This window comes from Jaculus jaculus, chromosome 8 (assembly GCF_020740685.1).
Source record: "Jaculus jaculus isolate mJacJac1 chromosome 8, mJacJac1.mat.Y.cur, whole genome shotgun sequence".
Taxonomy (NCBI): domain Eukaryota; kingdom Metazoa; phylum Chordata; class Mammalia; order Rodentia; family Dipodidae; genus Jaculus; species Jaculus jaculus.
The window spans coordinates 54,030,009-54,052,386 of NC_059109.1; the positions used below are offsets into that span (position 1 = coordinate 54,030,009).

The 22,378-nt window shown below is 51.9% G+C and overlaps 1 protein-coding gene across 4 annotated transcripts; it reads left to right on the forward strand.

Moving 5' to 3' along the window:
• Positions 1–1,242: 1,242 nt before the first annotated feature.
• Positions 1,243–22,126, forward strand: Shf (Src homology 2 domain containing F). 4 transcript variants are annotated; one of them, XM_045156625.1, is made up of 7 exons: positions 1,243–1,743; positions 11,208–11,349; positions 13,249–13,455; positions 14,857–14,997; positions 16,870–17,041; positions 17,185–17,304; positions 21,475–22,126. In XM_045156625.1, the coding sequence occupies exons 1-7, from the start codon at positions 1,243–1,245 to the stop codon at positions 21,659–21,661; spliced, it is 1,470 nt and encodes a 489-aa protein (XP_045012560.1). In that variant the 3' UTR covers positions 21,662–22,126. The 4 variants fall into 4 exon arrangements, with proteins under 4 accessions (XP_045012560.1, XP_045012561.1, XP_045012562.1 ...); XM_045156626.1 differs by lacking the exon at positions 14,857–14,997; XM_045156627.1 differs by lacking the exons at positions 16,870–17,041; positions 17,185–17,304 and having other exon boundaries at positions 21,475–21,639.
• Positions 22,127–22,378: the final 252 nt, after the last annotated feature.

Sequence of the window (22,378 nt, forward strand, 5' to 3'; positions counted from 1 at the left end):
CAAAGCCAAAGGATCCAGGTTCGATTCCCCAGCCAGATAGATGCACTACGTGGCACATGCATCTCGACTTCCTTTGCAGTGGCTAGAGAACCTGGCATGCCCATTCTCTTTCTCTCTTGCTCTCAAATAAATAAAATATTTAAAAATTCTAAAAAAGTATCTAATACATATGGAGAGATAGCTCGGTGGTTAAAGGCTTACTTGCAAAGCCTAACAACCTAGGTTTGATTTCCCAGTACCCATGTAAATAAAACCAGATGGACAAGGAGGCCCTGGCGTCTCTCCGCGTCCCCCCAGTCCTGTCTCAAATAAATAATAAAATAAAAGGAGTGGGGAGGCAGTGCGGAGAGCAAAAGTGGTGAGACGAAGCCCTTCCCAGCAGAGCAAAGAGCAAATGTTGGCTTCAGGGCTGCAGTACTTCTGTAAGCAATTGGCTTCATTTCTAAGACAAAAATGCCCAACACTTGAGCATGGAGCAGCACAGAGCCTCGGGAGGATGAGGGGCTGGTGATAGACAACTGTGCAAGTGTTTCTAGACTTGATTGATTGACTTGTCTGTTTCCATTCCGTCACTAATGTGACTGACAAACGCGGGATGTGGCTTGAAGGAATTTCTTTCAGTGCACGGTGCTGCTCACCTGCTGGAGGCGTGGGGTGGGGGTGGTTTGTGCCAGTGGCTGGCAGGTGGAGCGCGTGGAACCCGAAGGGGAGACAGTGGGTCTCTAAGGCAGTCGACTCTATGAGACGGTTTTGCCTGGCTTGAAAAGGTTTGGGTTTGCGCAGTTCGAGTCTTGGGACAGGAGGAGTAGGTAGCTTTCAAAGCGAAAGGCAGTAACAGACACATCTTATTAATAGCCGCTTTCTCACCCTCCCTAGATTTTTCTAGAATATTCTGGGTCTCCAGGCCTTGGGGTAAGAAAGAGAGGCTGCAAGTGCCTGGAGGCTCCGCTTTGGCCTCCGGCACTAGCCAGGCAGGCGCGGGAGAACCGGTGGGGGCCAAGGACACGTGGACATTTCCCGGTCCCGCGGTCTCCCACTCACTTGCGGCTCGTGGCACGGGCTGGGAGACGGCGCCCCTCCCCTCCCCTCCCCTCCCCTCCCGGAGGGCGGAGGGAGCGGGCCCGGGAGCGCGCGGAGCCCCGCCCCCCCTTGTTACCCCGGCCCCGCCCCCGGCGCCCGGCGCAGCCCCGCGCCCGCCCCCCGCCCGCCGGCCGCGCTGCCCCGGCTCAGTGCGCGGGCCTCATGCTGCTGAGCGGAGCTCCTCCGGCGGGCTCCGGGCCCGGGCCGCGGGCGCAGGGGGGCGCCGGGGGCGGCCCGGGGGGCGCCCGCCGCGGGGCTGGAGGCGCGGGGCCCGGGCCCGGAGGGGGCGGCAGCGGCGGCGTAGCGAGGTGGCTGCGGGAGCACCTGGGCTTCCGCGGGGGCGGCGGCGGAGGAGGAGGGGGCGCCAAGCCCGCCCCCCCGGAGCCCGACTACCGGCCCCCGGCGCCCTGCCCCGCCGCGCCCCCCGCGCCGCCTCCGGACATCCTGGCCGCCTACAGGCTGCAGCGCGATCGCGACTTCGAAGACCCTTACTCCGGGGGGTCATCGGGCTCCGCCGCCCCGGCCACCCCCGCCGCCCCCGGCCCCACGCCGCCCCCGCGCCACGGCTCGCCCCCACACCGCCTCATTCGGGTCGAGACCCCCGGGCCCCCTGCGCCCCCTGCGGATGAGCGGATCTCCGGACCCGCAGCCGGCAGCGACAGGGTGAGTCCGCGCCGGGTGTGGGCGGAGGACGCGAGCGCTTGGTGGTCGGGGGTCTGGAGATTTGGAGGGGGACAAAGGTGGCCTGGCCGAGGCCCGGCTTTAGCTGTCACGGTTTCTGGCGGACACCACCTTTAGTCCCCGACCCACCTTTGTTCAGATTCTCCTCGGACTCGTGGGAGCCCCAAACTCTGCCCTTGTCTCCTGTTATGGCCCCTTGGACTTGGTCTGGTTCCGGATTCTCCTCTCCGTTTCGCAGCCCACCCTCATCCTGACCCCGGAGTCTTTCTTTTTTTTTTTTTTTTCTCCCTAACGAGAATTGAGAAGCATCCATTCGCTCCCACTCCCTCTTACTGGTTTATGGTCTTTGTGCCCTCCTGGGAGCTTCTGTGCCCTTTGATCTCTGACCCTTACCCCAGGGCGAACCTGCACAAAGCTTTCCCTTCCTCCCCCCTCCGCCCCTTGCTCCCACCCCTTCCTGGAGCCCCCTAGCATCCTTGTAGGTCGGAAGGCCTGGTAAAGCGGTGAAAAGCTGGGATTCTCAGTGTTGGACACCGCAAGACATGGCCTTCGCTTCACTGGCGGGACAGGAACGGGTGGGCCGTTGTTCTCCCGAGGCCATGATGGGCATTTCTCTTGACCACTGGGACACAGGTCCACTCCTTCCCTTGGTCCTTCAAGTGTGAGAATAACTTGGTGTTCAGTACCTGTTGCCCAGATGGGGCCAAGCATCTGAGTCCATTCCTCTCCTCTTGGCCTCCCTCTGCCCAGGTTCCTTCAGAGAGAGGCTAGAGCCATTCATGGGTCTGCAGATACTGGGATGAGGAGGAAAGCCCTGCAGTTTTTCCCCAGAGCACCTACCTTTCCTCTTAATCTTCCCCTCACCCCCAGTTCCAGTCTCCTCTCTCCCTGGGAGAATGACAGCTGGAAGCCATCCCCAGACCCCTGGCCCTGAATCCTAGGATGTCTGTGGCCCTGTGGCCCCACTCCCAGTCCCACCAGAGCTCAGCTCCGGGCTTTAGTCCCCTTTCTTGAGCAGAGAACATTTTCATTTGATCTGAGAGGAAAGTTGATGTTGGAATCCTCAGGTTCCAGAACTGAGGCTTTCCGCCCAGAGAGCGCCATTCTGCTGGGTTTCCTGAATAAGAGAGATGTGTCAGGCAGGGTCAGAGCAGAGGCTCCAAATATGTGAATCATTGTTCCCACAGTTCCTGCCACAGAGCATAGCTGCTGCCTGTTGTGGCCCAGCATCTTGAGGCCGCAGAGGAAGGTACAAGGGTCGTGCTGATGCCCTCCTAATTGTCCTGCTGTTGTGCGATGTGGTGGTGGTGTGGCAGTGAGACCGGGGAGAAGTGAGGCCTGGCACTCCCCACTCATCAGTGACTCTCCTCCTCTCTGACCACCGGCTATTGGCACATGGCCTAAGCTGTCCTTGGCTCTTCTCCCTTCTGTGGCTTAGAATGACCTAACAGGCTGCCCACCAGGCTGGGGGTTCCTGCAGGACGAGAACCATTTCCTCCTCACGTCTGCCTCTCCTAAGTGTCTGACACAATGCTTGGCACAGAGTGGACATATATATGTCCTAAATGGTGGCTGTCCACTCCCAGGGTGGCCTAAGGGTCAGCCACCCTTCTACATTTTCCCAGAGATGCCCCCAAGGAAGGGACTGCGGCCATACAGGCAGACCTTCAGCCTTTTCTTGCCGAGGGCATACGTGCTTCAGTTTGGGTCAGCTCTGTGACCTGTGTGCTACTCAGGCCTGGGGGACCAAGTGCTGTCTGACTCCTTTGTTAGCCACAGAGACTGGAATGAAATCCAGCAGGCTCTCCTAGGAACCACACAATCTGTGCTTTCTTTAGAGTGCGTGATGAAAAGGATCCAGGGTGCCATCTGAGCTATCCCAAGGGCAGAAACACTGTCTCAGGGGCCCTGACCTATAGCGTCCTGTCATTCACAGAGCCACTCCCCACTCATTTAGAAGCTGAATGGGAGAGGTCCTATAGTCTTCCCCTAGGAAAAATCAAACCAGACTCTGTGTCTGAGCCCTTAAATCTAAACCCCAGTGCCCAGGCACCACTTGTGCCTACTGAATGACCTGTGTGCAGAGCTCGTGCACAAGCTGCCTCTGGATGTAAGCGGCCCCTGCTGAGCAGCTGCTTCCCTCTTCTCAGCTCTGCAGGGTCCCTGGGTTTGTTGCTTTGGGGTCTCTTGGGGTGAAATGGGGGACTGGGAAATGCCTTGGGTTGGCTTGCTTCCCCGAACCTTGTCCTAGAGCCCAATGGCAAGTGCTAGGGCCAAGGGGAGGGGTCACCACCTTTGGGAGTGGCTGGTCTTAGGATGAAATGGGTGGAGGTGCTTCTATGCCAGACCCAAGAGATTGGGGGCCCACTGGGTCTGGGGGCAGGGAAGAATGGGGGCTTGAACAGGATCTGAGGCCCAGGAGGCTCAGGACCATTAACCTTCTCCATGTGCAACATGCTGGCTGCCAGCCATACCTTGAAACTCACTGTTGTAACTGGCAGGGACGCAAGGCTAGCCATCTGTCCAGGCCTGGCAGGGCAGGTGCGGGAGCAGCAGGAGTGGAGTCCTGAAAGGGGCAGGCAGGGCCTCACCAGATGGCCCCAAGAAGAGCTCCCTCTGGTGCTGGGCCCTCTTCCCACCTCCAGCCTGTGCTGGCAGAGGGTCCAGAGAGCTGGGCCTTCCTTTTATTTGCTCCTTTTTTTCCTAAGCTTCAACAGGAAAAACCTGATCTAATTAGGGAAGGGGATGGATCTGGGAATGGATCTGATTTAATGAAGCCTGAGTTGCCTGTCACATCTGCACAGTATGCCCTCTGTGTCCACGGTGCCAAGGTGGGGGAAGGGGGCAACCTGACATAGACTGTAGGAACACTCAGGACCAGTTGAGACAAGGCCTTTTCCCCTTAACTTGTGGTGGAAGTCTAGGGTTCTGAAGCTTCCAGACACTGTGTGCAGACACTTCCTATTTTTCTGTGGGAAGGCTCATAGTTCTCAGGTTCTTACAGAGGTTTATAGCCCCAAAAATACATGATTGAGAACTATTTTCCATTCATGAAAAGTCTTTTTTCTTTTCTTTTTTTGAGTTGGGGGCCTCACTCTAGCTCAGGCTGACCTGGAATTCACTATATAGTCTCATGCTGGCCTTGAACTCATAGCAATCCTTCTACCTCAGCCTCCTGAGTGCTGGGATTAAAGGGGTGTGCCACCATGTCGGGCAGAAATTTTTTTTTTTTATTTTTTTATTTGAGAGCGACAGACACAGAGAGAAAGACAGATAGAGGGAGGGAGAGAGAATGGGCGCGCCAGGGCTTCCAGCCTCTGCAAACGAACTCCAGACGCGTGCGCCCCCTTGTGCATCTGGCTAACGTGGGACCTGGGGAACCGAGCCTCGAACCGGGGTCCTTAGGCTTCATAGGCAAGCCCTTAACCGCTAAGCCATCTCTCCAGCCCCAGAAATTTTTTTTTAATGTTTTTATTTATTTATTTGATAGAAAATAAGAGAAAAAGAGAGAATGATGGCAATGTGAATGAGAGCACCAAGGCTTCTTGCCACTGTGAATGAACTCTAGATGCATGCACTACTTTGTGTGGCTAGCTTTATGTAAGTACTGGGGAGTGTCTTGTGACTGCAAACAAAAGCCTGTCTAGCTTTATATGGGTGGCTGCGGAGTGAACCAAGGTCATCAGACTTTGCAAGCAAACACCTTTACCAGCTGAGCCATCTCCCCAGCCCTAATATTGATACTGTTTCAGTCTAGATGTACTTTGTAGATGATATCCACATAGCTTGGATCTTTCAGGCCCATTTGGAAAGGAGTGAGCGACCAGGAAGAGTAAGTAGGGCAAGAGGTTGGAGGGTCCTTGGTCCAACAAGACATTCCTGCCCTGGTGTTGAAGAGGAAACTGTGGGGAAGGGAAGAAGAGTGAGGGAGCAATCCAGGGAAGGGATTTTTCTGGCCTGGTTAGATCTCTTAGGCCTTGGTGGCCCAGGCTGGCTATTTGTAATATCATTGGTGCTTCGGAGATGGCTGGGCCCATGACTACAAGAAGGATTGTAGGGCTGGCCTGTCAGCTCTGCCCAGTACTGCCCACTCACACTGCACTACTGAATCTGCTTGGAAGACATCTCTGCTTCTTGGCTTGGCCAGTAGCCCTGTCACTCTGCCTTTTGAGAGCTGGTGATCATGGATAGGAAAGGTAAGCCGGCTGGGCTAAGCATGCTCAGGCTGTGGCCCAGTGCTTAGAGGGGAAACTGCTGCCCAATCCAGTTGCCCTCATCCCAGAAGCAGCATAGTACGCTAGTGCAAAGCCCTGTGAGCCGTGGGCTTGTGTGTACCCCACAACACCTTGTGGTGCTTTGCTCCAGGGAGCTTGTCGGTATGAGCTCCTGGACGACCAAAATATTTCATCCTTTGGTCCTTAGTAATATAGTGGCTGCCATTTACTGAGGATCTTTCTTGTGACTGGCACCATTTTGAAGCAGCTGATGTATATTTGGACCAGTTACCTTTACAGCAACCCGATAAGGAAGATTCTATCCTTGGAGTTACATGGGGGAACTGAGGCACAGGAAAGTTAAGCCACGTTTACATGGTTTCTTAGCTAGCAAATGGTAGATCTAAGGTTCACAGCCGGCGGCCTGACTTGGGTTCTGATTCTGGAGGCTTGCATGCAGCATACACTAATGAGGAACCAAGAGACTCTTGGAGAAGGAGCAGGTGTCATTCTGTGCTGAATTCAGCATTTCTAGAGTGCTTGGGCCCACCGTGGGCCATGCGCTCCAGAGTCTTAAAAGGGTTGGCACATTTGTTCGCTGTGTCTGTGATGTTTGAATGCCTTGTAAGAGTGTTATTGGTCTTGTAATCATAAAAGGAAAAATAGACAATTTATTTCATGTTGGAGTTCCCCAGGCAGAAAAAAATATGAGAGGGCATTCCAATCAATCCAGTAAATAGGAAAAGCAGGCACAAAAATTTGACCTCGGGAAAATAAATACCCATGCTGATTGATTAATGGGTTTTCAGTAAAAAAAAAGGGGGGGGGCTTCCATGGAACAACTCTGTTAGGAAAACACTAAATTCAACAAAATCAAACTGCTAAAACTAAAGTAATTTTTTTCCCTCCAGTGCTAAAGATAGAACCTGGGTTCTTGAGACACTAGGTCAGAACTCTACCACCAACTGATATCCACAGTCCCTAAAGGAAAATTTGAATCTGCAAGTCGAGAAAAGTGAGTTTTGGAAAATCCTGTGACAAGGCACTGAGAGTTGGGAGGCCTAGGTCCCAGTCTTGACTGTGCTGCTGACAAGCTATGTGCCTTGTAGAAGCAACCCAAATTCTGAGGTCTTAACACCTGAACATAAAAGATTATCATCAGCTGAGCGTGGTGGCACACACCTTTAATCCCTGCACTCAGGAGGCAGAGGTAGGAGGATTGCTGTGAGTTCCTGGTCAGCCTGGGCAAGAGCAAGACTACCTCGGGGGAAGAAGAGAAAGATTATCATCAGAGCTAACATTTATTGAACACTCACCCCTGACAGCCTTTGCACTGAGAATTATTCAGACTCACCCTACCCTTCTCTGCAGTTACCATCCTTATTCTATAGCAGAAAAAGACACAGGTTCCCAGACATTAAATGTAAACTGAACTGGGCATGGTGACGCATGCTTTTAATTCCAGGCTGAGGTAGGAGGATCACTGAGTTGGAAGCCAGCCTGGGCTACAGAATGAGTTCCAGGTCAGGGCTAGAGTAAGAACCTGCCTCAGGTAAACAACCAAAACAACAAAGCCATAAATGTAAACAGAAGAAGTAGAAGAGACATGCGGTGGTTCCCCTTTACAGCACCCCAGGAGCCCGTGAGTAGGGTGAGGAACATGTTGCCTGGCCCATGCAGAGTGGAAGACTGAACCGCACGGTGGCCTGCTAGATGGCTCAGGAGAGCCGTGGTCAGGAAGGAGAGTCAAAGTGTGGCAGCTGCTCTGGGAGGGGCACTGCCCAACTGAACAGATGCATAGCAGAGTGCTGGAGACAGCCTGCTAGATAGGTAGGAGAGGGGACAACACAGGACCTCTGGTATCAGCTGCTTTACCTTCTTCATTTGGGAAGATCTCAGCATTTCAGCTGCAACCTGGTGCCTTTTGAACCCTTTTCTGCCCCTCAGCCAGACGCTCTGGTCCCTATTCATACAGATTCTCCCAAGAGCCTGATTACTGATCAGTCAGAGGTCACCATGACCAGGGATCTGGAAATTGGTATTGCCCCTAAGGTTAGAGCCTCAGGAGGTTGTCTTGCAGGCCAGTAAATATGCATTGAGCATCTGTGGTGTGGTAGGCCCTGTGACAGATGCAGGAGAGAGCAGTGCGCTCATCAGAGATAGTCACGGGGCCACAAGACAGCGCACTGTGGTAGGCCGAAGGCATCAAAATCATACAGGGACGGTCTCCCTGTAGGCAGTGTGTCCTCTTTCCAGACCTGGAAACACTGAGCAAGAAGGCCAGGGCTCCAACTATAACCTTTTGTGCCCTGGATGAGCACGAGACCTGCCCTTCCCAGCTGCCATCTTTGCTGCCACTCCTGTTCTGGACCTTGTGGGCAGCTCGCTGGGTGCTCCAGCCCAAGGTGTGTGTGGGGCGGGGAGGTCAAGAGCAGAGCTTCCTAGAGTAGGGTGTGGATGCAGTAGTGGAACAGAAGAGCCATTGAGCTGCCCGCAGAGTTGCCACCTGAAAGCCCACGGGCAGTGCCAGCTGCCGCTGAAGAGGCACACCAGCCTGGGAGGGGTCATGGCTCCAAGCCCAGAGCTGCAGGGAGAACTGTGCTCCTGAGAGGGGTGGGGGGACCCTGGAGCGGGGTTGCCAGAGGGCTGCAGAGGGCCTGATTGAGCTGTCACCTCACCGAGCGGCCTCTCGAAGTACAGCCTCACTTGCAAAGAGTGTTTTTTAAAGCCCCATCCTACCATAGGTATGTTTTCCTACCCCCTCTTCTGAATAAACTGAGAGAAATATTTCCCTTGTCCATTCCTCCTGTTCTATGTGAACAGCTTTAACATAATTAGAGAATCCTCATGCTCTGGGTATTTAGCAGTAAACACGGGCCTGCCTTCAGAAAGCTCACAGTCTGAAAAAACAATCCAGTAAAACAAACATTGACCACATAAGTGATCAAAGCCCAGCACAGGGGCACTTCACAGGACTGAGGGAGTATATAAGGACTCCCCTGCCCACCCTGGATAGTGTCTCACTCCAGCCCAGGCTGACTTGAAGCTCGCTGTGTACTCTCAGGCTGGCCTTGAACTCACAGGGATCCTTGCACCTCTGGGATTAAAGGCATGTGCCACCATGCTCAGCTAGAAGGGCTTTTTAAGAACAACTCTTATTTATTTGCAAAATACATGCACACCAGGGTCTCCTACTACTGCATTTGAATTCCAGACATATGCCACTTTTTGCATCTGGCTTTCTGTGGGGGCTGGGGAATCGAACTTGGGCTGGCAGCATTGCAAACAAAAGCCATTAACTACTGAGCAATCACTTCAGCCCCTGGAAGGGCTATTTGAAGGCGTGAGGGGGAGTGTAAGGATTGGTCAGGTGAGAAGGAACAGGAAAGTGATCCAGACCAAGAGGAAGTCATTGAAGTAAGAAAAAAAAGAACATGGATACAGAGCCTTCAAGGAGCTATGATCCAAAGTGTATATCCAGAAACAAAGGAAAGTAGAATAGTGAATCCCGTAACTTTAGACTTCTCAAAGCACGGGAGAGCAGGTAGAAGGCTTGAGGATAATATGTCAGGTGACTCAGACACTTGAGTAGCTGCCACATCAGTTGAGACTGAGTGCTTCCTGGCAGAATCACCAGCGATGAGTGAGGTTGTGGGTGCCACTGGCCTGAGAGGAAGCACCTGGGGGCATGTGGTGTAGTGAGTGGATTTCTTTTCTCTGCTTCCTACAGGGGAGACAGGTGGTGGTAGAATGGATTTTTCTAGTGCCTACTGTATGCAAGTCGCTTACTGAGACAAAAATGAGAGCTCCGGGCTAGCCAGTGACTGGTTGTGCTAACGTGGTTGAGAGAGAGGAAAGACAGGTAAAGTAGCTGAGGGCCTGAGTGTAACAAGGTGCGAGCTGAAGACCTGAGGCTCAGGTGGAAGGAGCCATTGGAAGTACCTCTGACACCTTTAGAGGGGCTGCAGTAATCGAGGAAGCATGCCAAGGGGTCTCTGAGGTGGATTTGGTTGCTTTTCCGTTGTTACAGGTCCCCAAGGACAAGGTGGCCACCTCATGGTTCCCAGCTCAGCTGTGATCCAGCTCAGAGCTAAAGCTAAACTGCAGTTTGGTGAAAAAGCAGGAGCGGCCTATCCCCTTGCTTCAGGTCTTGGAGCCACCTTGTATCACTGACTGTGACCCAGCACTGCTGGGCTCCAGGGTGCTGGCAGCCCTGAGTGGGCTGGGCTGCGGCTCCACCTTCTCCGCCCCTAGGAAAAGCCCCTGTCCAAACTGGAGAAAGGCTCTATTGTCCTCAGTCCCGCCCCACCCTGAGCACCCTGGGTGCCTTTGAAGGGTGTGCAGCTTGTGGTTACCCTGCCTTCACTGGAGCAGGAATCCAGGGGTGGCCAAGAGCCATTTGGGTGAAGCGGAGGGTTTAAGGAAGGCATTTCCTGTCCTTGTCTTCTGAAAGCCGGGGATTTCAGTAGTGCCTTAGGGCTGTCCCAAGGCCTCTCTTTCCCAATCTTGGCTACTCCATTTAAGTAAAATGGTCTTGGTTATGTTGTCCCCTAACTGCCCTAGGCCTATAATGATAGCCAAATGTAGGGACCCTGTAAGCATCAAGTAGAATGATGACAGTGACTCTCTACTTTCTTCTTGAAGATTTGAGACTGTGTTTACTAAGCACCTGGAAGTGTAATGGTGGGCATGGACTATGTAATCTGAGTTGCCTCATTGCTGTGGTTGTTCTTTATTTACTTGAGACAGAGAAAGAAAAAGGAAGGAAAGAAGGAATGCAGGCAGGCAGGCAGCAGATAGAATGGGCACACCAGGGCCTTCAGCCAGTGCAAACAAACTCGTCTCATGTGCCACCTTGTGCATCTGGCTTATGTGGGCACTGGGGAATCAAACCTGAGTCCTTAGGCTTTGTAGGCAAGTGCCTTAACTGCTGAGCCATCTCTCCAACCCCCTGACTGCTCTTTAAACTCTGCCTTTGTTCTCTGAATTCATCCCCTCTGTTAAACCACCAGATACAGACTCACGTTCTGCTTGGATCCTGAGGCTGGCTGTAACATCCTGGCCATTTAGCCTAGGACATGGCTAAAGATGTTTCACTTTAGCAACCTAGGGGGCAAGCTACAAGGGAAGAGTGCCTGGGGTTCCATTTTTAAGGCAGCCTACCCAGGACTTTTGCTTTCATGGATGGCCTTGGAGAGCAGAGCTGAAGCCCATTCTGTCCTTTCCTCACAGCTGGCCATCCTAGAAGACTATGCAGACCCATTTGATGTTCAGGAAACAGACGAAGGCTCAGCAGGAACTTTTAGTGGCCCAGAGAAAGTCCCAGAAAATGATGGCTACATGGAGCCCTATGAGGCCCAGAAGATGATGGCTGGTAAGTAATGGGTCAGGGGAGATGTTTCCTGAGACCAGGACCCTGAGTCTAAGAACTGATGGTTCCTAGGAACCATGGAGAAAGTCTTTGCCAGGTCCTAAGGAGGATGGCTACTGCCTTCAAGATAGAGCAGCTGTTTATGGTGATGTACACCTTTAATCCCAGCATTCAGGAGGCATAAGTAGGAGGATCATGGTAAATTCGAGTCTGGCCTGGGGCTATAGAGTGAGTGCCTGGTCAGCCTGGGCTAGAATGAGACCCTGCCTTGAAAACCACCTCCCACCCAAAAGAAAAATACAGAAGAGGAAGGTGTAACTGTGAGACCTGAAGCCGTGGAGGAGACCATGGGACCAAAGTTTAGATAGCAGTGGACATAGGAAGGACGGGATAGTGGTATGGGTGGAGGGTCAAACATCCCCAAAAGAGAGTCACGAGCTTTTGGTAATATAACGAATTTGATGATAAGTCAAAGTAAAACCTATTCATTTTTTTTGGAAACAGAATCGCAGTGCATAGCCCTGGCTGGCCTGGTACTAGCAATGTAGATGAGGCTAGTCTTGAACTTGTTTCTGCCTCCTGAGTGTTAAGATTATAGCTGTGTATTACCATGCCCAACCCAATTGTTGAGCTTTTAAGGGGCCAGTAATCAAGAACTCTTTCTTTCTTCGAGCTTAGAAATAATAAAGAAATAAAGAGTAAAGTGACAACTTATTTTTAATTGATAAAGTCGATTGGAAGACATCACTTAGCTATGTCAACACAATGGGTTTGTAATATTTTGCCACAGAATTAAACATCCCCACACAGGCTTAGGCAGCAGAGTAGCTTTGGGCCTCTATTCTGGGACAAGACATTGAGTGCATGGGAGAGGAAAATAAGGATTACTCTCTCTCTTCAAAAATACAAAGCTGAGAAAAGACAATGAGCATTCACTGGGCAATCAGATGAGCCATTCTTCCTGCTTGAGCGAGGTGGGTGAGGGGCAGAGAGCCATGAGGAGTGTCATCTCAGGAAAGGTATTCCATGGAGCCTCGGAAACATGAGCTTGTGAGATGGAGGTGCGTCCTAGCAGGAATCTGGATTTGGAGAGACGAGATTCAAAGTCATGAGATAATGACAGTGAACAGATGGTCTTTAGAGAACGAAATAGGGTCAAGTCCAAGGAAAACAGTGTGAAATGGAGAAAGTGAGAAGGTGGCTACCCCATTTTAAGTCTGAGGGGTGCGGACCATGAACTCCCGGAAATTACATGTGGAAGTTGAAGTGCACATTTTTCTCCATTACTTTTTTTTTTTTTTATTATTATTAAATAAGATTTGCTTTGGAGCCCGTGATCCTACAAAGACATTCTCTAGCTCTGGAGAAGGTAGTGAGTTTGAAACAAGGTGATGTCAAAATGAAACATCTTCATAGCCATGGGAACATGACTAGATACAAAGATACGGAAACGCGGACCAGGAGAAGAGACCAGTGGGAGGGATTAAAGAAAATAGTCCACGAAATTGACTTGCCAGAGGGAATAGCTTCAAGAAGGGGGTGGTCAGCAACAGAGATCAGTTGGAATATAACTGACTAGAAGAAATGGAGCTAGGACAACAAGGAGGAGATGAACTAGAAGGGACTGTGCCTCAGTTTCCTTAACAGACCAACTTCCCAGCTCATGCTGGCTGGCGTGGGCATCCTTTTTCTGTGTCTTATTCTGGCATTCTGTCACCTCCTCCTGTGGACTCTGCTTTTGGAGCCCTGAAAATGTTTTGAAGGTGAGGACTTAGGATATGTGGCTGCTGAGTTCCCCACAGCCAGAGCTTCTCTGACAGACGCCTAGCAGAGGAGTATACTGCCCTTGGCCGGGGCCAGGACACCAGAGTTACGCTTAAGACTCTCTCCTTGTCCCGGCAGAGATCCGCGGTTCCAAGGAGATGGCAGCTCAGCCCCTTCCTCTCTATGATACACCCTACGAGCCAGAGGAGGAGGGGGCCAGTCCAGAAGGTGAGGGGGTACACTGGCCCCGGGAGTCTCGCCTGCCTGAGGATGATGAAAGGCCCCCAGAGGAGTATGACCAGCCATGGGAGTGGAAGAAAGAACGGATTTCCAAAGCCTTTGCAGGTAAGCCTTGGGGAGAGGTCAGATCTGCTGGGGCCCCTGAGCAGCTTCGTGGGCTCGAAGTGGGACTCCAGGGGTGGGTAGTTTGGTTCTGCACTACACAGTTGGGGCCTTGGGCAGCATGGACACAGTACTGTGTGCAGGGCCAAGGAGCCGACATGGGAAAGGGTGGAGGCCTATGCAAGTATCCTGTCTTTCCAAGGCCAGCAGGTTTGGGCTACATCCACCTTTTGTGGGCTGATTATATTTAAAAATAAATAAATTCTGATACCAAATTATGAGACTTGTGGCATATCTTAACTTTACCTAACAAAAGAGGGTACTTAACACTTCTAACAGTGAAAATAACCATGGGTATAAGCTGGATCCCCCTGTGAATGGTCGGCCCTGCCAGACCAGGGTTGTCTGGCCTCAGGGCATTCCTGAACTGCAGAGGGAGCTTGTGTGGAATACTCTGGTCGCCGAATGAAGATCGGGTTTCTTCTGTCCCAACCACACCACTGTGTCCCAGGCCCAAGTCCACTATGGAAAAGTATATGTTGGCAGTCTGAAATGGGTGGAGCAAGGGCCTGTAGCTGGAAGAGGGTTTCATATGCCATTATTTCATTCTTGCTCCCATATCCCCCTCACTCCTCCCTGGACCGGGGGCTAATCCTGCAGCTCTCCCTCCCTCTGTCCTCCCCACCCTGGCAGCCAGACTGGGAAACCACAGGTTTCTGACTTGTTTCCTGTAAAGGGTACACCATCAAGGATGGGCTGTTTATCTCTAGAAGTCTCCTTGGAGAATCAATACTGTTTGGATTGCTTAATGGGAAAATCTATGTTCATCATTAGGAGACCTCGTTAGCAGGCCTGCAGCTTCTGGTGGTGTCACTCTTCTCTGGATTGGGAGGATTGCGTTAAAAAAAATAAATCCACCCCCAAGACCGAGTATTCCAGATATCCTGAGACTGTGTCCCATTCTTATACTTCTGAGTTCCCAGGCTAGAAGGCAGCAGAGAAAGGGAGAGCAGCGGAGTCAGAAGACCATGGGGAATGGGCGTGGGGGAGGTGTGGGTAGCCGCCAACTCCACTTTGTCACTTAGCCTGGTCTGGATGGTTCCTAGAGGCTAGTGAGGAGTGAGAGGTAGGGCATGGTAGAGCAAGACTGTGCTCTGGTGCTTGCCACCCAAGCCTCCCACCCTTTCTTTGATGAGGCCAACTTGGTATGGTCAGTGTTGGTTCTACTTTGCCCTCTGGGGGTCCTGTTCCTTTCCCAGAAACTGCCCTTGGCTCTGCTTCTAACCCTTCTCCTTTCTAGGCTGCTCTGTGTCCTAGCTCTGGGTTTTAGTGTCTCAACCTTTGCCTGTCTGTGTCTGTCTCTGTCATTGTCTGTCTTTCTTCTTCCTTTGCTACTGGCTCCAGTTGACATAAAGGTCATCAAAGACCTGCCTTGGCCTCCGCCTGTGGGACAGCTGGACAGCAGCCCCTCCCTGCCTGATGGGGACAGGGACATCTCCGGTCCAGCTTCACCCCTCCCTGAGCCCAGCCTGGAGGACAGCAGCGGTGGGTCCTGGGGGGGCTTGTGGCCAGGGTAACGTGTCCTGTCATCCCATAGGTCCTGTTGGGTTGACTAGCAGAGAGGTGGGGCAGGGCTTGGAAAACCCAGAAAGAATCCCTCTTATGGAGGGAGGGAGTGTGAAGGAACAAAATGCATGTTCTCTCCTCCCCAAAGTTGGGCCGAAGGTATTTCCTAAAGAAGGCCCCTTTCTTTTTTTTTGTTTTTTGTTTTTTGAGGTAGGGTCTCACTCTGGTCCAGGCTGACCTGGAATTAACTCTGTAGTCTCAGGGTGGCCTTGAACTCATGGCAATCCTCCTACCCCTGCCTCCCGAGTGCTGGGATTGAAGGCGTGCACCACCACGCCCGGCATGCCCTTTTCTAATATACGCCACACCACACCACAAGGATGCAGTCTCACCAGGCATGTCATGGCTCATGCCTATAATCCCAGCACTCCAGAGGCTGAGGAAAGAGTTCAAGGCCAGGCTGGGTTGCTATACGGTGAACTCTAGGCCAGCCTGGAGCTAGAGTGGAACCTTGTCTCAAAAATGAGGGAGGTGGAAAGATGGCTCAGTGGTACAGGCGCTTGCCTGCAAAGCCGAATGACCCTAGTTTGATTCCCCAGTACTCACATAGAGCCAGATGTGTAAAGTGGCACATGCACCTGGAGTCCATTTGCAGTGGCTAGAGGCCCTGGCACGTCCGCCCTTCACTCTCTCTCTGCCAGGCATGGTGGCATACACCTTTAATCCCAGCACCCAGAAGGCTGAGGTAGGAAGATGGCGGCAGTGGGTTCCAGGCCAGCCTAAGACTACGTAGTGAATTCCAGGTCAACCTAGGCTAGAGTGAGACCCTACCTGGAAAAACCACACACACACACCACCACCACCACCAACAACAACAACCACCACCACACTTATTAACATTCAGATTCTCTTCTTTGGGCAGAGCTGTCCTGACAAGTACTACCTGAGGTCTGTGTGTGTGAGGGAGCGGTTACTGAGCAAGGGGAAGATCTGGTGCTTTCATCCGGTGACTGAAGGAGACGAGGGCTTGGAAGGGCTACATGCAGAGAGAAAAAGAAGGCACTGGGTTTCCTATACGCCTTCTTGTTTGGCCAGAATGAGCACTCAAGGGGGGAGGGGTGCCTGTATATGCACAGGTATGAGCGCTTATTCATACTTTGTGCATGAGAGTTGTGGTTATTTTGTAAATGGTGGACGGAAACAAGGTGTTGTGTGTGTGTGTGCATGAGAGAGAGAGAGAGAGAGAGAGACTGAGGGTGAGGGTGTCCTTCAGGCTCCACTGTGAAGCTGCCCTGGTCTTGGGAGGAGGATTGATAGGGTAGATCCACCACCATGTGGACTTCTGTGGGTGGGAGAGGGGAATCAGTGGGCAGCGACCTTGGGGTGGAGAGGGCGGCTCTGTCTGGCAGCTTTGGGCTGGATTAGCCTGTTAGGATGGCACCAAGGGGAATCAGATAATTGTTCTCAGATCGATAAGTCATTTCTACCGAATGGCTTGGCAGGGTGATTTGGAGAACGGTAATGAACTCTGAGTGGGAGAAAGAAACAATATTATTAGCACTGAAGCCACCCTGAGGGGGATGGGAGAGGAAAGGCAGCCAGCTGCCCCTGAGGGAGGAAGCTTAAGTGGTTTCTCATGTTGCTGTCCTCCTCTGCCACAGTGTGGACTGCAAAGCTCCATGTGGCACCAAAGCCCAAAATGCTGTGCCTAGAACCAGTCATGCCTGTGAGCATTCCCTCCCAGAGCATGTCTCTGACCCCTTTGGGGGCTTGGAGGGTAGGGCACTGGCTAATCAGGAAGGGGTCTGTCCCTAGGGTTCCTAGAGTCCATGACCGATGTGTTCCCTACAGCTCAGTTTGAAGGACCAGAGAAGAGCTGCCTGTCACCCGGCCGGGAGGAGAAGGGGCGGCTACCTCCCCGACTCTCTGCAGGGAACCCCAAGTCAGCCAAGCCCCTAAGCACGGAGCCCAGCAGCCCCCTGGGGGAGTGGACAGATCCAGCACTGCCTCTAGAAAACCAGGTGTGAGTGTCTGTGTCCAGCCGGGACTCCCTCCCCTGTCCTCCCCTCCTGGCACTGGCTTCCCTGCAAGGGACACCCAGAATTGGGTGGGCCTGGACGGCAAGGGACCCAGCAGAGATGCCCCTTTGCTCTCTCTTATCCTCAGCTGGTACCACGGGGCCATCAGCAGAACAGACGCCGAGAACCTGCTCCGGCTCTGCAAAGAGGCCAGCTACCTGGTGCGCAACAGTGAGACTAGCAAGAATGACTTCTCCCTCTCCCTCAAGTGAGTGGGGATGGCTTCAGGCAGAGGGGACAGCAAGACAGGAGGAAATTCCAATATTCCTCTGATGTCTAGCCAAGCCAGGAAGCACCCCTTTCCCTGGGGAACCCAAAATGCCCGAGGCTCCTCAGCCTCTGCTCTCAAGGAGGAAGCACTTTAGCTGCAGAAAGGTTTTGTCACTAGCTGTGTGGCTTGGGCACTTAACCTGTCTAGGCTCGGTTTTCATATAAGGGAAGGATTAAATGAAATACAGCACCTGACTAAGTGCTTTTCACCCAGCACCATGGTACGTGCTTAATCAATTATCGTCATCATTATTAATGGAAATTAAAGATGTTACCCAGATAAGTGGATGAGGGAGTCTACAGGGTGAGGTGGGGCTGGGTCCTGGGAGGAGGGCATGTTCCTCCTCTGAATGGGTAACTGTATGTTGGGGGGGGGTGGCTGGGGAGATGGGGGAGAAGCTTTAAAGGATCCTGGAAGAGTGGCCGAGGTCTTCCTTTCCAAGAGCAGCTATGCACAGCCCCACCTCCCATGTTCCTCCGGTGGGACGGCCACCCCTTCTCCTGGTATCAAGGAGTTATACTCAGCAGAGCCTACAGCCTATATGAAGAGGCCAGGGGGGGTGAGGTGTTCATTTATTGTTCATTACCACTGGGGCATCTGCACTACTTCCTACCACATTTCTTGAGGACATTAGATACTGGTGTACCATCCACATCAAACAGACACCATGTACATCAAACAAATCCAATAGATAGAAATGTGGGTCTACTAAATTGCATAATTTGGGAAATGATGATTAACTTCACAAAAAAAAAAAAAAACAGGTGTTGTGGCACACTCCTTTAATTTCAGCACTCAGTAGGCAGTTAGGAAGATTGCTCTGAATTTGAGGCTAGCCTGGGACTACAAAGTGTGTTCCAGGCCAGCCTGGGCTAGAGTGAGATCCTACCTTGAAAAAAAAAAAAATACAAGAAAACCAAAAAAAAGTCAGAGAAACAAAACACCAAAGTAGAGTTAGATAACCTGAGTTCTAGGGTTTGATAAAACTAGGAAAATCATTTAGTCTAGGCCTCAGGCACTCCTTGCAGAATGAGTTGGTAAATATTCTTCTCACATTCTAGGAGTCTGTGAATTATAAAATCAATAGAAGATTTCAGAAAAATTCATTTGTCAAAAATTTGATTTATACAACTATTTAAATAGTGCATTGCTTTAAAAAACATAGTTTAGGGTTGGAGACATGTCTCAGCAGCTAAGATCACTAGTATGCAAGCATGTGGGCCTGAGGAGGCCTGAGAGACCACTTGGCTTCAATAACCTGGACCCACATAAGCAGCTGAGCATGGCCACACACTTCTGTAATCCCAGTCCTATGGGAAGCAGAGACTAGAGAATCACCAGGACTCATGAGAAAGTGGCGGGTTCTAAGATCAATGAGACCCCACTTCAAGCAATAATGGGCAAAAGAGTAATGGAGGGGGACACCTGACATCCCACTTTGCCACCATAGGCAAGGACACACCCATACACATTACACACACTCAAAGAAAATTGTAGTTTAAATTCATGGAGCATACAAAGCAGTGTATATATAACCATGTCCAAATCAACTGCCATTGCAAGATAAATCTTAGATAAAATAGATTCAAGGAGGTTTGTGACTTGCACAAAATTACTAGCTAGTAATTAAGTTCCCAAGTTGGAGTGTGGTGACTGGTGCCTGGGGTCTCAGTTACTTGCAAAGCTGAGGCAGAATTCCTGGGTGAAGGCGGGGGAGAGGAACACCCACAAATACAGAGATAGACAAGGGGAACCGCCGAGGTCTGGCTCCAGAGTAGAGCTGAGCAGCTGAGGGGAAGGGGCTGCCTTAGTCCAGGGACTAAAACGGGAGGCAGGCCAGGATGTCTGCTCCTGCCCTAGCGGATCTGGCCCTGCCAGCATCAGTCCGCCAGGACTTTGTTTGCATATAAATGGTTTCTCTGAAATACAATTATGGTTTCTGTTCTCTCCCTAATGGAAGGGCTTTCACTGGTAATTAAACAGCTTCCTCAAAAAGCCCTGCCAGCCCTGGCCTCGTGGCCCCACTAAGTTCACCCCCAGTTTCTCAGTGATGGGCCTAGTGAAATAGATTTAGGCAGAGCCTTTCTTTGTACCCAGGCAGAGAAGAGGGTAGTAATGAGATTTGCCGGCCCCACTTCTGGAGTGGAGGACTTGTGATGGAGGTGGCCGCCTCACAGGTGATGTATGTTCCCTTACTGTAGAGTTCTTATCTCGTGACCACATAGAATTAGACACAGACGAGGAGGAGATTTTATTGAAAGCACAGAGTGTGAGGCATGCATGTTTAGGATTTTGGCCAGTATCCAGAAAGGAATGGTTACACTCTTTGAGTTAGAACTCAGAAAAGTGATCACACAGTGTAGGTCTGCAAACAATTGCATCAAAGGAGAGTTCTGAGAGTCTTTAGTACATTATCTCATTAAGGGGATAATTACTCATCCCATCTCCATAAACCTGTCTTCAGATGAATCAGCTTTCCTGGTCAGGTGATTGACAGGCTTACTTTGATTAAATTAAGGGAGGGAAAATAGGATGTCTGTGTAATTTTGTGTTTTCGGTAGCTTAGAATGCCATATTTCTACCTAGGACTAGAGGTAGAACTCAGATTCTGTTCTTGTAACCAGGAGTAACTTTCCCTTAATGGATCCCAACAAAATTTGATACTCCACCCTCCTCTTCTCTCTTCTATGTGGGATTTTAAATCTTATAGAGGGTACAGTTGGTCTTGAGTGGGGATCCATCCTCCAATGGCTTTCAAGCCTGCTACCTAACAAAGGTCCTGTTTCCAACACCTTAGGTGTCTAAGCCCTGCTCTTGCTGCCAAGTGGGCTTAGGCCATCAGCAAAGTCAAGCTTAAAGCTCCACCAAACATTCCTTAGCCCATGCTTGCGTGTAAGTTTAGACCAAGGGCCTGGCAGACCAAGCCTGTGGTAGTCTGGACAATTGTTCTTGTTGGGTGCCTTACACCTTATCTTTTCTCTCAGGTTGAGGTGGGGGAGGAGAACACTGGGGAGTGGTCAGAGCTGCACACAGTGGGTCTGGAGGATAGGGCTAGGACTAATTTTCATTTTCTGGGTTTAGAACAACGGGGTGGGGGGAGGTAGTGGAGGGTGTCCTCTGGAAAGAGAACATATGTAAAGCTGCTAGGTAATATCATTCCAGGCCGAAAGGCTGGATGGATGAACTGAGGACTTGATGCAAGGCCTAAGTAGGAAGAGAGTGAAGGGATGTCCCCAGAAGGCATGTGAGGATTTTCAGACCTAGGGAACTTCTAGAGTAGCTTGATCAGATCGTCACATTTGTATGCATTACCAGGAACCCCTTAGAGGAGCTGCCCTGTAATTAAGAATGGAGGGCTGGAGAGATGGCTTAGCGGTTAAGCGCTTGCCTGTGAAGCCTGAGGACCCCAGTTCAAGGCTTGGTTCCCCAGGACCCACGTTAGCCAGATGCACAAGGGGGCGCACGCGTCTGGAGTTCGTTTGCAGTGGCTGGAAGCCCTGGCGTGCCAATTCTCAATCTCTCTCTCTGTCTCTTTCTCTCTATCACTCTCAAATAAATTAATAAAAAATGGACAAAAAAAATTAAAAAAAAAGAATGGAGGCAGGACTGGAGAGATGTCTTTAGTGGTTAAGGCGTTTGCCTGCAAAGCCAAAGGATCCCTGTTCTGCTCTCCAGGACCCATGTAAACCAGATGCACAAGGGGGCACATGCATCTGGAGTTCGTTTGCAGTGGCTGGAGGTCCTGATGTGCCTATATTCATATTCTCTCTCTCTTTCTCTCTCAAGTAAATAATATAAAAATGAGGATAAACTGGACTTGGCCACATAGGCTGAAGTACTTGGATCCCAAAATATGAAATTACTAGTCACTCCCCTTTTCAGCAGCACACACACGCACCCTGTACACTCAGAGTGCACACACTCTTGGCGCAGTGTCCTCACCCCAAAGCTCATACCAATCACCCTGATTGCTGGGCTGACCACTTCATCCCCGTTAGTTTCCCACTCCCAGCTAGCTTTGGTGAATGAGGATAGGGAGGGTTACTGGATTGTTGGGTGGGGGAGTGGGATGAGCTCCCCACTCACCAGGGTCTCTTCTTTTCCCAGGAGCAGTCAGGGCTTCATGCACATGAAGCTGTCCCGGACCAAGGAACACAAGTACGTGCTGGGCCAGAATAGCCCACCCTTCAGCAGTGTCCCTGAAATCGTGCACCACTATGCCAGCCGCAAACTGCCCATTAAGGGAGCTGAACATATGTCCCTGCTGTACCCCGTGGCCATCCGGACTCTGTAGATGTGAAGCCAGGGACACTATGATAGATCTAGACTCAGCTATGTCACCTGGCTGAGGGCTATGAGTCTTCCCCAGGACCTGACGCCACAACCTTTCTTCCCGTACTCTGGGATAAAGATTCCTTAATTTATTGTAAAGGGAAAGGGATTCTGGGCCTTGGAGTTGGGGATAGAGGAAAGTCTGGAGGGAGGGGCCCTCCAGCCTCGTGAGCGTTTAATATTGGCAGCTCCTACCCAAGGGCAGAGGTACTGGCCTGCCCCACCAGCCGCTCCCTACGGGGGCATTGCATTGCGGGGTGCAGCAGATACAGCCCCCAACCCGGAGGGGCCAGGCCAGAGTCTAGTGCGGGCCTTTGGGATAGGCTGGCCCCGAGGGTGGAGACCGCATGGGGGCTGGGGAGAAGCGGGAGGTCCTGGGCCGCCCCGCCGGGCTCCGGCCCGAGAATAAAACCCAGATCCCGCCAGGCTCGGCCGCGTGGTGCTTGCGGCGCCGCCGCCGGGGCGGACCCGGGAGGGGCCGGGAAAGCGAGCTCGGGTTCCGTGTGCGAATGCGCTCGGGAGCGGACCCCGGCCGCCCTGGGGGCCAGCGCTTCGCGAGCGTCGAGCGCCTTCCTCTGACGACGCGGCGAAGCGTCTTCCGCCGGGGCCGCGCCCAGCGCCGCTGCTCAAGAACGCGCCCGGCTTCCTGCCCACAGCCGTTCGTCGGGGAGGAGGGGGC

Excerpts from the sequence above, each read along its gene's own strand:
- Shf (XM_045156625.1), top strand. The coding sequence starts at position 1,243 with ATGCTGCTGAGCGGAGCTCCTCCGGCGGGCTCCGGGCCCGGGCCGCGG. Across the intron at positions 11,350-13,248 it reads GGCCCAGAAGATGATGGCTG|AGATCCGCGGTTCCAAGGAG; the intron begins GTAAGTAATGGG and ends TTGTCCCGGCAG. Across the intron at positions 14,998-16,869 it reads CAGCCTGGAGGACAGCAGCG|CTCAGTTTGAAGGACCAGAG; the intron begins GTGGGTCCTGGG and ends TGTTCCCTACAG.